At 39.4% G+C, this 14516-nt stretch overlaps 1 protein-coding gene across 1 annotated transcript in view; it reads left to right on the forward strand.

Annotated features, from left to right (window-relative positions):
• The window catches only part of LOC306885095 (dnaJ homolog subfamily C member 8-like), an 11437-nt gene extending 4134 nt beyond the window's left edge, over positions 1 to 7303 (forward strand). Inside the window, exons 4-9 of the mRNA XM_079441432.1 lie at positions 4615 to 4681; positions 4772 to 4866; positions 4941 to 5012; positions 6103 to 6194; positions 6760 to 6835; positions 6932 to 7303. Of these exons, the coding sequence (XP_079297558.1) occupies positions 4615 to 4681; positions 4772 to 4866; positions 4941 to 5012; positions 6103 to 6194; positions 6760 to 6835; positions 6932 to 7051 (522 nt within the window). The 3' untranslated portion in view covers positions 7052 to 7303. The remainder of the gene's footprint in view (positions 1 to 4614; positions 4682 to 4771; positions 4867 to 4940; positions 5013 to 6102; positions 6195 to 6759; positions 6836 to 6931) is intronic.
• Positions 7304 to 14516: the final 7213 nt, after the last annotated feature.

A 14516-nucleotide genomic window follows, 5' to 3' on the forward strand; every position in this document is an offset into this window, starting at 1 on the left:
GCCGTCTGATTTTCCCACCAACAAACAGGGTGAAGCCCAATCTGAAAAGGAAGGCTTTGCTATGTTGTTTTTAAGCATGTAATTGACTTCAGCCTCCAATTTCTGACGTTTGTCAAATGATACACGATAAAATCGTTGTCGGACAGGTTTAACGTCGCCTACATCAATATCGTGTTCAATCAAGTGTGTACGAGAAGGAGTATCTGAAAAAAGAACAGAAAATTCAGTCAGCATAGAATTTAACTCAGAACGTTGTTGGCAAGATAAATGTTTTACCCATCCTTCTAAATTAGACAAGGTCTCAGAGTTTTTTAAGCGAGGTTGTAAAATGACATCATCAGGTGATTTCACATCCTGTTGCACGTCACCCATTTGACTCAAACTAGCTAACGCAACTGAGGAAGGAATGACTTCAGGAACAACATTACGAGAATAAAAGGGCTTTAACAAATTCACATGGCACAACTGGGTATGTTTCCTGCGCTCAGGGGTAGAAAGAATATAATTTTGATCAGACACTTTTCGAAGCACAGTGTAAGGTCCTAAAAACTTCGCAGCAAAAGGAGAATCTGGTAAAGGAAATAAGGCTAACACCTGATCTCCTGGACTAAACATGCGAATCTCAGACTTGCGATCAAACCAGCCTTTCATCTTTTCCTGAGTTTTTTCCAACTTTTCTTTTGCCAATTCCCCAGCCAAAACTAAACGTCGACGAAAACCCTGTATATACTGAATCAGACTCTGTGGTGGCTCCTCTGGTAAAGCAGCATTACTCAGTACCGCCAGAGGTCCCCGTACACAATGTCCAAAGACTAACTGATTGGGACTAAATCCCAAACTCTCCTGTATAACCTCACGTGTGGCCAACAACAACCAAGGTAGACCTTCCTCCCAATCACCTTTTAACTCAGTGCAATATGCCCTCAACAAAGATTTTAACGTCTGATGAAAACGTTCTAGGGCACCCTGACTTTCCGCATGGTACGCACTGGATTTATTGTGTCTAATGCCAAGCTGCCGCAGAACCTCTTGAAACATGTTAGATGTAAAATTTGTCCCCTGATCACTCTGAACAACCTTTGGAATTCCAAAAATAGAAATGAACTGGGACAAGGCTTTTACAACTGATCGTGTGGTGATTGAACGCAAAGGAAAAGCAGCAGGATATCGAGTGCTCTGACACATCACTGTCAATAAATAAACACTACCAGACTTTGAAGATGGTAAAGGCCCGACACAATCCACCAGAAGATGCTGAAAAGGCTGTTCCATAACAGGTATGGGATACAAAGGCACAGGTTTTATGGTCTGGTTTGGTTTTCCAGTCAACTGACAGATCGCACAAGTCTTAATAAACTGCCTTACATCACTCTTAATACGAGGCCAGTAAAAATACTGCAGCAAATGTTGGTAGGTCTTATTTACGCCCAAATGACCAGACACCCCACCATGAGCAGAATCCAACACAGCACTTCGCAAAGAAACAGGCACAACTACCTGTATAATTGGTTCAGTCAAACCTCCCTCTATGTTAGAAGTCCACTTCCGCAATAGTACCCCATTTTCAATGAAGTACCCATTAGCGGAACTCTCTGCTACCTCAGGAGGTAAAGCAGCATCAACCAGCGAGTTCAGAGATGAATCCTCTTTCTGAGCAGACACCCAGACCTGATGGGAAATAGAAGGCAAAGCAAGGAGACCAGGCACTACCCTCTTAGAGGTAAACAAATCCTTAACGTCACTTAATTTTACATCGGCTGATTGTTTACGCATTGCACGCGTAAGTGCACAAGACACAAATACCTCTGGATACTGTTGGGAGATATCAGTGTCACCCAATGGAGCAGGACAAGTAGCAACCACAGGTGGAGGTGGAACATCACGCCATACACGATCACCCGCCAGATTATTCCCCAAAATCACTGAAACTCCTTCCATTGGTAATGAGGGACGGACTCCCATCACCACTGCTCCATTTACTAAATCAGATTGGAGAAACATGTTATGCAGGGGTACAGACAATGTTTGCAATCCAATGCCGCGAATCAGCACACTGTTTCCTGTATTGGACTCCTGAGTAAAAGGAAGGACAGTTTGCAAAATGAAGGATTCCGATGCACCCGTGTCTCTGAGAATCTTAATAGGAACCTTCTCAGTACTTCCAAGCAATGACACATAGCCATCTGTAATAAAAGGAGCATATCCAACATCTCCAACATTGCAAGGTACCACTGGTTTTTCCAGATTCTGTAAAATATCAAAACAGTCAGAATTATCTGCTTGAACAGATGAAATAGCAAGAGCAGGCTTGGGTTCAGGGTTAACACGCCTCAGTTTTCCTTTAAGTGCTAAACAATCCTTTTTCCAATGTCCCTTTAAATGACAATAAGCACACCGGTCATTTCTATCAGCATAACTTTTAAAAATCCTCTCACTCTTATCAGGCAGGGCATAACGGGCAGTTACACTCTCCGTTTGACTATCACTGAACTTAAACCTACTTTTCTTGACTTCACATTTATGAGTGAGTGCATACCCATCAGCAAGAATGGCAGCCTCCTCCGTAGATGTAACATTTCGATCAGTCAAAAAGATGGAAACATACTCAGACAAAGTGCTTCTAAACTGTTCTAACAGGAACAACTCATAAAGATCTTCACGACTAGTTACACCTGAAGCAGCACACCAGCGATCTAACTGGATCTTTAAGTCTCTCACAAATTCACAATACGTCTGTTCTGCAGGTTTTCGCATGTTTCTAAATTTCTGCCGATAGGCCTCTGGTACCAGCTCATAAGCTTTCAATACAGCCTCTTTAACCTTATGATAATTTTGACTATCATGAGCATTTAAAGAAGAATAAGCTTTTTGTAACAAGTGATTATTCCCCCCTACTCTCTCTCCCTTAAAATAACTCAACCCTAGTCTTCATGCGTCCACCAAGAGTCGAGTATCTTTAAGCACTCAAATACCGTCAGATGTATAAACTCACGGACAAACCAGTGAGACATACAATAGCGGCAGCGCTCTCAACTCAGTATCAGCACAAAAACAACAAACTAAAATAAAAAAAAGATCAACGCAGTGCGTTGCTAAACCTAACGGGGAACATCACCATTAGTATAACAAAATACAGAGTTCACTGTCAAATTCCCTTTCAGCAATATTAGCTCACCGAGTAGAGTACACATACACAAAATCCTGCCAGAGCTAACGTTACACTGCCTAGAGAGAGGGAAAAAAAACACTTTACAAAGGGAACTCTTACGAGAGATCAATACACTTACCATACGGTCTATTTCGGTTACCACGTATTTTCTCCGCAGATGAGAAAAAAAACGAAGAAAATCCAACGTTTGAAAGACACCGAAAACTCACGCACAAAACGGCCACTGTTTGTTAGCGTTAACACGCTCACGCAGGTGAATCAAATACCCGTCAAATACGCTCCGCCTATACATACACACAGGCGCTAGCGGAAATTTTACAAGTAATAGGCTACGTTTTCTCTTTTTTTTATCAATAGAAGCTGGACCTTCCAAATTCTATCAAACATTTGAGGACGAGCCCCCAATTGTTACATTCCGGCTCAGGGAAGTAACAAAATAAAGGGTGCAGAGTCCAACAAATAAATTAAGCAAAATATTTATTTACGTCTAGGGGTTATATAATAAAGAAATTAAATGTACAACAGAAAATAAACAAACAATAAAGAGAAAAACAATAGGAAGGTCCAGCTCCTGAGGAAAACCTCCAGGATAGGGGTCAGCACTCCTTCCCACAAAGGACAGCAATCTTAAATACTGCTTTCCAAATTGAACACAGGTGTGGATCCTTATCTGGCAACCTGTAAGAAAAGAAAACAACAGAACAATCCCAAAACAAAACTGAGCCGTAACAGTGGCTAATGTTTTAGCACATCTGATCTCTTCTGGAAGCTGGTTCCAGCTGCGGGCCGCATAATAGCTAAAAGCAGACTCCCCTTGTTTTGTGTGAACCCTTGGTATTTCTAACTGACTCGATCCTAATGATCTGAGTGGTCTGTTCGGTTTATATTCAGTGAGCATATCTGCAATATATTTAGGTCCTAGGCCATTGAGTGACTTATAAACGAGTAAAAGTACTTTAAAATCAATCCTAAATGTAACTGGAAGCCAGTGTAAGGACCTGAGGACTGGTGTGATATGCTCAGATTTTCTGGTTCTAGTCAGAATCCTGGCAGCAGTGTTCTGGATGAGCTGCAGTTGTCTAATGGTCTTCTTGGGAAGGCCGGTGAGGAGACCATTACAGTAATCCACCCTGCTGGTGATAAAGGCATGAACAAGTTTCTCCAAGTCTTGACTGGAAACAAAACATCTAATTCTTGCAATGTTTTTGAGATGATAGTATGCTGATTTAGTTACTGCTTTGACATGACTACTGAAACTAAGGTCTGTCTCCAGAATCACCCCAAGATTTCTGACTTGATTTTTCGTTGTTTGACCCCTAGAGTCAAGATATGCATTCACCTTGAGAACTTCATCTTTATTTCCAAATGCAATGACTTCAGTTTTCTCCTTGAAAGAGAGAGTCTCAGTGTCTCACGCCCGTCTCTCTCTCTCTCTCTGTCCTCAGCTGTCCATCCTCGTCCATCCAGACAAGAACCAGGGCGATGTGGAGCGAGCCCAACTGGCCTTCGAAGGTAAACCGCAGCGTCTCTGAAGCTCATGCTGGTGTTAGAGTGTCCTGTGTGTGTGATGCTGAGCGTGTGTGTGTGTGTGTGCGCGCGCAGCGGTCGATAAGGCCTATAAGATGCTGCTGGAGCCAGACCACAAGAAGAAGGCGCTGGATGTGATCCACGCGGGGAAGGAGTACGTGGAGCACATGGTGAGCCACTGGTGATCTGCAGACACACTACAGGCTCTGCACTAAACACCAGACTGACCTCTGACCTCTCACAGATGAGTCAGAAGAAGAAGCAGCTCAAGAAGGACGGGAAGCCCACCGACGTGGAGGAAGACGACCCGGAAGTGGTACGTTTATGCCACGTGACGTCGAGAAGCTCCCATGCACTGGTCAACTCTGTGATTTTGGTCTGTTTTGCTTCCATTTTATGTCTACGAAAAAGGATTTCCAAAATCTAGCTGTTGTTAGGGTTTGCAGTGCTGCATTGATGAGCAAAACTAGAATGACAGAACCTGAGAATTTGGTGGGAAAATGTACTGAAATATCTAATATCATAAAAGCATGATCTTCTCTCTGGTGATGTATGCAGGATTCCTCCAATCATTTAGTCCATTTAAACTCCGCCCCTAAAGCTGAGAGCCACGCCCATATTTCCACATCCAATCAACAACTGATACGCTGATCCTAGCCCCGCCCTCATTTGTTCCTTTGCAGTAATCTCTATCATGTGTTCATCAGATCTGATTCTGCTTCAGTTTGATCGAGGCGTTAACCGTCTGCTGCTGCTCACGTGCAGGTCAAAACATTTCAATTATTTCAATTCAACCAATGTACTCTATTTTACTACAATGTTTTATTTAAAATGGTAAAATTGTATTTCTGGAACAGTTATGATCCATTGATCAGTTTTTGAGCTGTTGTAAATCCTGAGTGCTTTGGAGCACAGACGGAAGTCTCTTTTTAAAGAAAACGCTTGGCTGTGAAAACTGGAAAAAAGAAAAAAACTTAGATTTTAAATGTATTGTCATGAAAACTGCATAAAAATTGTTTTGAAATGTTACATGAAAAATATATTTTCCAAAACATTTTTCACTGTAGAAATATGGCTTTGATATTTCTCCCAGTTTTAAAGGAGTTTGAGCTTTCAGACAGATTTGGCTGCAGTACCAGAGATTTCCACTAGATGGCATTCATTTGCACTGCATTTCAAGTGTGATTATTTAATCAAGTGTGTGTGATGTGATGCGCACACACACACACACACACAGCAATTGGCAAAATCTTTTTGTACCATTTCAATTCAGTTAAAAGTTCTAAAAAACCAAAACCTAAAAATGTTGTCAGAAATGAGCAAACAGCAGCAGTAGAGCAGCAGTGTCCTGATTGACGTGTTTTTAGCGTGTTTGGCTTCTGATCGGTGTGTTTGTGTGTCTGTAGTTCCGGCAGGCGGTTTATAAACAGACTATGAAGCTCTTCGCCGAGCTGGAGATCAAGAGGAAAGAGCGAGAAGCCAAGGATATGCACGAACGGTAAACACACAATCAATCACACACACACACACACTCACTCACACACAATCACTCACACACACACAGGTGCAATACCTACCTTTTTTATAGCCCCTGAACTTAGCAAATAGGACAGTGCACACAGCTGTATTCTGCCATCAGCGCATCTCATGTTGTTTCTGCTGCTGCAGAGGATGTTAAACTGGACATTAGGCCTTGATATTAGAGGTGCTACCATAAGAAAAGCCCAAATTTGAGCAAGTAGATTTCTAAAAATTCATGTGCATCCATGCTCTCGTTTTATTCATAGTAAGATGGCAGCGATGCACAAAGGAAATAGGATATACAAAGCTAGAAATTGTAATGTGTAAGCATGTGGAAAATTTCCATGTGCATGTGAACAGTTTCTCAAGGGAACAAAGTTTTGTGTGCATACAAAAGTCACTAAGAGAAAATAAATGTTAAAAATCACTGAAAACATACAAATATTTACAGATGACTATAATATACCAAATATAAAGCTGTATGAACCATTTGGTCTGGTGTGAGGTGGAAACACACGTGACGGAGCGTGCTCTGATTGCAGGAAGAGACAGCGAGAGGAGGAGATCGAGACACAGGAGCGCGCCAAGAGAGAGAGAGAGTGGCAGAAGAACTTCGAGGTGAGAGAGAGAGATGCTCAACAGACGTGTGTGTGAGACGCCCTCGTGTGTGTGTGTGTGACTCTCCGGTCTCATCACGTGTTTGTGTGTCCTCAGGAGACGCGTGATGGACGTGTGGACAGCTGGAGGAGCTTCCAGGCCAAAGGCAAGACTAAGAAAGAGAAGAACCGCACCTTTCTCAAGCCGCCCAAAGTCAAGATGGAGCAGCGCGAGTGAGACGCTCCTGAGACGCTCCTGCTGTACAGACGATGAAGATCCTGAGCCTGTCCTTCTGTCCAATAACAGAGACCTTTCCTCACTTCTGATTCCTCATGCAGTTTTCCTTCTGCAAATAAACATTTGTTTGTAGATATTTCGTTCTAGTTTTTATATTGTACAGTTTCATCTTTATTTTTGTCTGACTATGAGTTATGATGTTATTCAGCTGTTTGTTTGAGGAAGAATTTTAATATTAAATGGATGAATCTGAAATTGCTGCTTCATCTGTTTTTTTTGGTTTCATTGAGATACTAATATAATTTTTATTAATATAAAATTAAATTTCAAAAATATATATAAAAAAAAGTTTTTTTATTAATTTAGTTATTTCGGCTTTACATAGCTGCTCCATGCTCCGTATTGATTCTCTTTGTTAGTTTGTCATGTTTTTAGTTATATTCCTGCAATCAGTTTCACCTAGGGATGGGTCATACTTGGGAAGTCGTGGCCTAATGGTTAGAGAGTCGGACTCGTAATCCAAAGGTTGCGGGTTCGAGTCTCAGGTCCGGCAGGGATTGTAGGTGGGGGGAGTGAATGTCCAGCGCTCTCTCCACCCTCAATACCACGACTGAGGTGCCCTTGAGCAAGACACCGAACCCCCAACTGCTCCCCGGGCGCCGCAGCATAAATGCTGCCCACTGCTCCGGGTGTGTGTTCACGGTGTGTGTGTGTTCACTGCTGTGTGTGTGTGTTGGATGGGTTAAATGCAGAGCACGAATTCCGAGTATGGGTCACCACACTTGGCAGTATGTAAAAAAAAAAAATACCACTTATTTTGTTTTCGATACGATACCGATTCTTTTAAAAGCCAGTATCGTTGATACCGATACTTCTGAAATGAACTTTTTTAACTTAAATTATTAAATTACTAAGCATAAAATGGGTAATGATACCCACTTAAGTTTATACTTGAAATGCATGCTTTCTTATGATACTTTGAGAAATGCACTGTCAGAAGTGAGTGAACGCTCTCTGTGGTCTCACGGCAGCTTTAGGATCACTGTTTGGTTCATCTTCTTCCAAAATAAAGGCAGAAACTGAAATCAGCTAAACCTGTATGAAGGACTGTTAAAAGATGGACTAATGAAACGGGATTTACAAGCCTGATTCGGCTGCACTGAATGGAGTGTTTTTGCAGCTGCTGCCACCGATCTGGACGAGCTCACAGAGACTATACCAAGATTATTTAAACGAAAACTAAAACGAATACGATTGATGAAAAAATTTCTTAAACTGAAATAAATGTCAAAATATTTGAAAAACGAAACGAAACTAACAACAGTTATTGAGAAACTAACTGAAATAAAATAATTAACAAAAATAAATAATCGTTTTCGTAATCATTATGTTCTCACCCCTTGGCTGAAAAATATATGAGCCGTGTGGCAGTTTAGGGAAGTACCTGTAAATGGCACATCTCTGACGGAGAGACGCAAAGCGGTTTAAAGCAGAGTCCTGCACGGGTTCGGTTTGATAAATGTGCACCAGCGGAACTTAACAGAACACCGACCCGTTATCCCACAGCAGCACTATATATTTAATTCTGTAGCCTACCAGACCAGAACCGTTTGACAAAGACCGAGAGTCGCGACCCGAACCGGACCTGCATTAATCTACAACATCAGGAAGGCAAACTTATTCATTTTCTCATGTAACACAAGCAATCAAACCAACATTAGGCAAGCTGGTGCTTTGAAGAAAAACAGACACGCAACATGATAATTAACAGGAAAAAAAATATGAGAGCACACCTGTCTGTAAACAATACAAAACTTGCCCTAGCATCTTGTGATCACTGCCAAACCTTAGAACAAATAAATATGCATAGGCTAAATCACATCATACACGCTTATAATTCTTCATGAATAAAGAAAATATATTAGAATGTGAGCCTTTAAATAGGCCTGGGTCATTCCTGGTATCCGGTAACATTTTGGCTTCATAATTTTTGGAAAAAAAGTTTTTCATGTTTTTGGCATTCTATCAAAATAGTGGCATGTTTAACTATATGGAACAGGAACTGGTCAAGCCCAGTGACTTAAAAAATAATAATTACGGGTATATTGTTCAGACACTGGCTGTGAATGTATTACATCCTGTTAGGGACATATACATAGTTATCACAACATTTTAATAATGTAAATGTTAAACAATAATGAGCAATAATAAGATAGTATATGTCCCTTATGCCATAATGGTATTTTTTATTCTTGAAACAAAAACAAAACAATTATTAATTAATAGAATGTGTCTTGATTATTAAGAACAGGTACTTTTCTGTGCCCATTTATGCCAACAGGATGGTAAATAATATAAAAAATTTGCTCAAAAACATATATATATGCTAGTAAAGCTCCTCACCTCACAAAATAAGACAAAAGGTATACCAAACATTTAATGTTGCTTTTAAATTTTTATGTGCAATGACTTGCCTAACAGGGTGGAACAGCAGTGTTAACGGCTTCTAACAGCACATGAGCTTTCCGTCATGGTCCTGCATGGTTTGCCATCTGTAACGTGTGGAACTGCACCGTTTCCTTTGGGGGAAAAGGAAACACACAAAATAACTATGTGGTTCCTTATCACAATCAATCATTAATCATAGGCATTCATAATTACATATAACATAAATGACATGTATAACTACAATCAAATTCAACATTTATCAGGCTTTAAAAATAACTTTTAATTTAAGTGAACTTAAAACAATCTTCACATAAACCCAGTATAACAATGTCATATTTATGTGTCCATCCTACCTGTATAGCAGGTACACTCGTAAGAAAACCAGATTGGGGTTCTTCGGCTTGAAACAATAGCAGAATCCTTTTTGGTCTAAAACCTTAAAAACAGATACAGATCTGAAAAACAGATACAGACCTGAAAAACAGATACAAAAACAGATACAGATCTGAAAAACAGATACAGATCTGAAAAACAGATACAGACCTGAAAAACAGATACAGACCTGAAAAACAGATACAAAAACAGATACAGACCTGAAAAACAGATACAGATCTGAAAAACAGATACAAAAACAGATACAGATCTGAAAAACAGATACAAAAACAGATACAGATCTGAAAAACAGATACAGACCTGAAAAACAGATACAGATCTGAAAAACAGATACAGACCTGAAAAACAGATACAGACCTGAAAAACAGATACAAAAACAGATACAGACCTGAAAAACAGATACAGATCTGAAAAACAGATAGAAAAACAGATACAGACCTGAAAAACAGATACAGATCTGAAAAACAGATACAAAAACAGATACAGACCTGAAAAACAGATACAGATCTGAAAAACAGATACAAAAACAGATACAGACCTGAAAAACAGATACAGATCTGAAAAACAGATACAAAAACAGATACAGACCTGAAAAACAGATACAAAAACAGATACAGATCTGAAAAACAGATACAAAAACAGATACAGACCTGAAAAAAAGATACAGACCTGAAAAACAGATACAGATCTGAAAAACAGATACAAAAACAGATACAGATCTGAAAAACAGATACAAAAACAGATACAGATCTGAAAAACAGATACAAAAACAGATACAGACCTGAAAAACAGATACAGATCTGAAAAACAGATACAAAAACAGATACAGATCTGAAAAACAGATACAGACCTGAAAAACAGATACAAAAACAGATACAGACCTGAAAAACAGATACAGATCTGAAAAACAGATACAAAAACAGATACAGATCTGAAAAACAGATACAGACCTGAAAAACAGATACAAAAACAGATACAGACCTGAAAAACAGATACAGATCTGAAAAACAGATACAAAAACAGATACAGACCTGAAAAACAGATACAGATCTGAAAAACAGATACAAAAACAGATACAGACCTGAAAAACAGATACAAAAACAGATACAGACCTGAAAAACAGATACAGATCTGAAAAACAGATACAAAAACAGATACAGACCTGAAAAACAGATACAAAAACAGATACAGATCTGAAAAACAGATACAAAAACAGATACACACCTGAAAAACAGATACAGATCTGAAAAACAGATACAGACCTGAAAAACAGATACAGACCTGAAAAACAGATACAGATCTGAAAAACAGATACAAAAACAGATACAGACCTGAAAAACAGATACAAAAACAGATACAGATCTGAAAAACAGATACAAAAACAGATACAGACCTGAAAAAAAGATACAGACCTGAAAAACAGATACAAAAACAGATACAGACCTGAAAAACAGATACAAAAACAGATACAGACCTGAAAAACAGATACAGATCTGAAAAACAGATACAGACCTGAAAAACAGATACAGACATGAAAAACAGATACAGATCTGAAAAACAGATACAGACCTGAAAAACTATACAGACCTGAAAAACAGATACAGACCTGAAAAACAGATACAAAAACAGATACAGATCTGAAAAACAGATACCAAAACAGATACAGACCTGAAAAACAGATACAGACCTGAAAAACTATACAGACCTGAAAAACAGATACAGACCTGAAAAACAGATACAAAAACAGATACAGATCTGAAAAACAGATACCAAAACAGATACAGATCTGAAAAACAGATACAGACCTGAAAAACTATACAGACCTGAAAAACAGATACAGACCTGAAAAACAGATACAAAAACAGATGCAGACCTGAAAAACAGATACCAAAACAGATACAGACCTGAAAAACAGATACAAAAACAGATACAGACCTGAAAAACAGATACCAAAACAGATACAGACCTGAAAAACAGATACAAAAACAGATACAGACCTGAAAAACAGATACAGACCTGAAAAACAGATACAGATCTGAAAAACAGATACAGACCTGAAAAACTATACAGATCTGAAAAACAGATACAGACCTGAAAAACAGATACAGATCTGAAAAACAGATACAGACCTGAAAAACTATACAGATCTGAAAAACAGATACAAAAACAGATACAGACCTGAAAAACAGATACAGACCTGAAAAACTATACAGATCTGAAAAACAGATACAGACCTGAAAAACAGATGCAGACCTGAAAAACAGATACAGACCTGAAAAACAGATACAGACCTGAAAAACAGATGCAGACCTGAAAAACAGATACAGACCTGAAAAACAGATACAGACCTGAAAAACTATACAGACCTGAAAAACAGATACAGACCTGAAAAACAGATACAGACCTGAAAAACTATACAGACCTGAAAAACAGATACAGACCTGAAAAACAGATACAGACCTGAAAAACTATACAGACCTGAAAAACAGATACAGACCTGAAAAACAGATACAGATCTGAAAAACAGATACAGACCTGAAAAACAGATACAGATCTGAAAAACAGATACAAAAACAGATACAGACCTGAAAAACAGATACAAAAACAGATACAGACCTGAAAAACAGATACAAAAACAGATACAGACCTGAAAAACAGATACAGACCTGAAAAACAGATACAGACCTGAAAAACAGATACAGACCTGAAAAACAGATACAAAAACAGATACAGATCTGAAAAACAGATACAGATCTGAAAAACAGATACAGACCTGAAAAACAGATACAAAAACAGATACAGACCTGAAAAACAGATACAAAAACAGATACAGACCTGAAAAACAGATACAGATCTGAAAAACAGATACAGACCTGAAAAACAGATACAAAAACAGATACAAAAGTCACTAAGAGAAAATAAATGTTAAAAATCACTGAAAACATACAAATATTTACAGATGACTATAATATACCAAATATAAAGCTGTATGAACCATTTGGTCTGGTGTGAGGTGGAAACACACGTTACGGAGCGTGCTCTGATTGCAGGAAGAGACAGCGAGAGGAGGAGATCGAGACACAGGAGCGCGCCAAGAGAGAGAGAGAGTGGCAGAAGAACTTCGAGGTGAGAGAGAGAGATGCTCAACAGACGTGTGTGTGAGACGCCCTCGTGTGTGTGTGTGTGACTCTCCGGTCTCATCACGTGTTTGTGTGTCCTCAGGAGACGCGTGATGGACGTGTGGACAGCTGGAGGAGCTTCCAGGCCAAAGGCAAGACTAAGAAAGAGAAGAACCGCACCTTTCTCAAGCCGCCCAAAGTCAAGATGGAGCAGCGCGAGTGAGACGCTCCTGAGACGCTCCTGCTGTACAGACGATGAAGATCCTGAGCCTGTCCTTCTGTCCAATAACAGAGACCTTTCCTCACTTCTGATTCCTCATGCAGTTTTCCTTCTGCAAATAAACATTTGTTTGTAGATATTTCGTTCTAGTTTTTATATTGTACAGTTTCATCTTTATTTTTGTCTGACTATGAGTTATGATGTTATTCAGCTGTTTGTTTGAGGAAGAATTTTAATATTAAATGGATGAATCTGAAATTGCTGCTTCATCTGTTTTTTTTGGTTTCATTGAGATACTAATATAATTTTTATTAATATAAAATTAAATTCCAAAAATATATATAAAAAAAAGTTTTTTTATTAATTTAGTTATTTCGGCTTTACATAGCTGCTCCATGCTCCGTATTGATTCTCTTTGTTAGTTTGTCATGTTTTTAGTTATATTCCTGCAATCAGTTTCACCTAGGGATGGGTCATACTTGGGAAGTCGTGGCCTAATGGTTAGAGAGTCGGACTCGTAATCCAAAGGTTGCGGGTTCGAGTCTCAGGTCCGGCAGGGATTGTAGGTGGGGGGAGTGAATGTCCAGCGCTCTCTCCACCCTCAATACCACGACTGAGGTGCCCTTGAGCAAGACACCGAACCCCCAACTGCTCCCCGGGCGCCGCAGCATAAATGCTGCCCACTGCTCCGGGTGTGTGTTCACGGTGTGTGTGTGTTCACTGCTGTGTGTGTGTGTGTGTGTTCACTGCTGTGTGTGTGTGTTGGATGGGTTAAATGCAGAGCACGAATTCCGAGTATGGGTCACCACACTTGGCAGTATGTAAAAAAAAAAAATACCACTTATTTTGTTTTCGATACGATACCGATTCTTTTAAAAGCCAGTATCGTTGATACCGATACTTCTGAAATGAACTTTTTTAACTTAAATTATTAAATTACTAAGCATAAAATGGGTAATGATACCCACTTAAGTTTATACTTGAAATGCATGCTTTCTTATGATACTTTGAGAAATGCACTGTCAGAAGTGAGTGAACGCTCTCTGTGGTCTCACGGCAGCTTTAGGATCACTGTTTGGTTCATCTTCTTCCAAAATAAAGGCAGAAACTGAAATCAGCTAAACCTGTATGAAGGACTGTTAAAAGATGGACTAATGAAACGGGATTTACAAGCCTGATTCGGCTGCACTGAATGGAGTGTTTTTGCAGCTGCTGCCACCGATCTGGACGAGCTCACAGAGACTATACCAAGATTATTTAAACGAAAACTAAAACGAATACGATT

Source organism: Barbus barbus (genome assembly GCF_936440315.1).
Source record: "Barbus barbus genome assembly, chromosome: 19".
NCBI classification, from domain to species: Eukaryota; Metazoa; Chordata; class Actinopteri; order Cypriniformes; family Cyprinidae; genus Barbus; species Barbus barbus.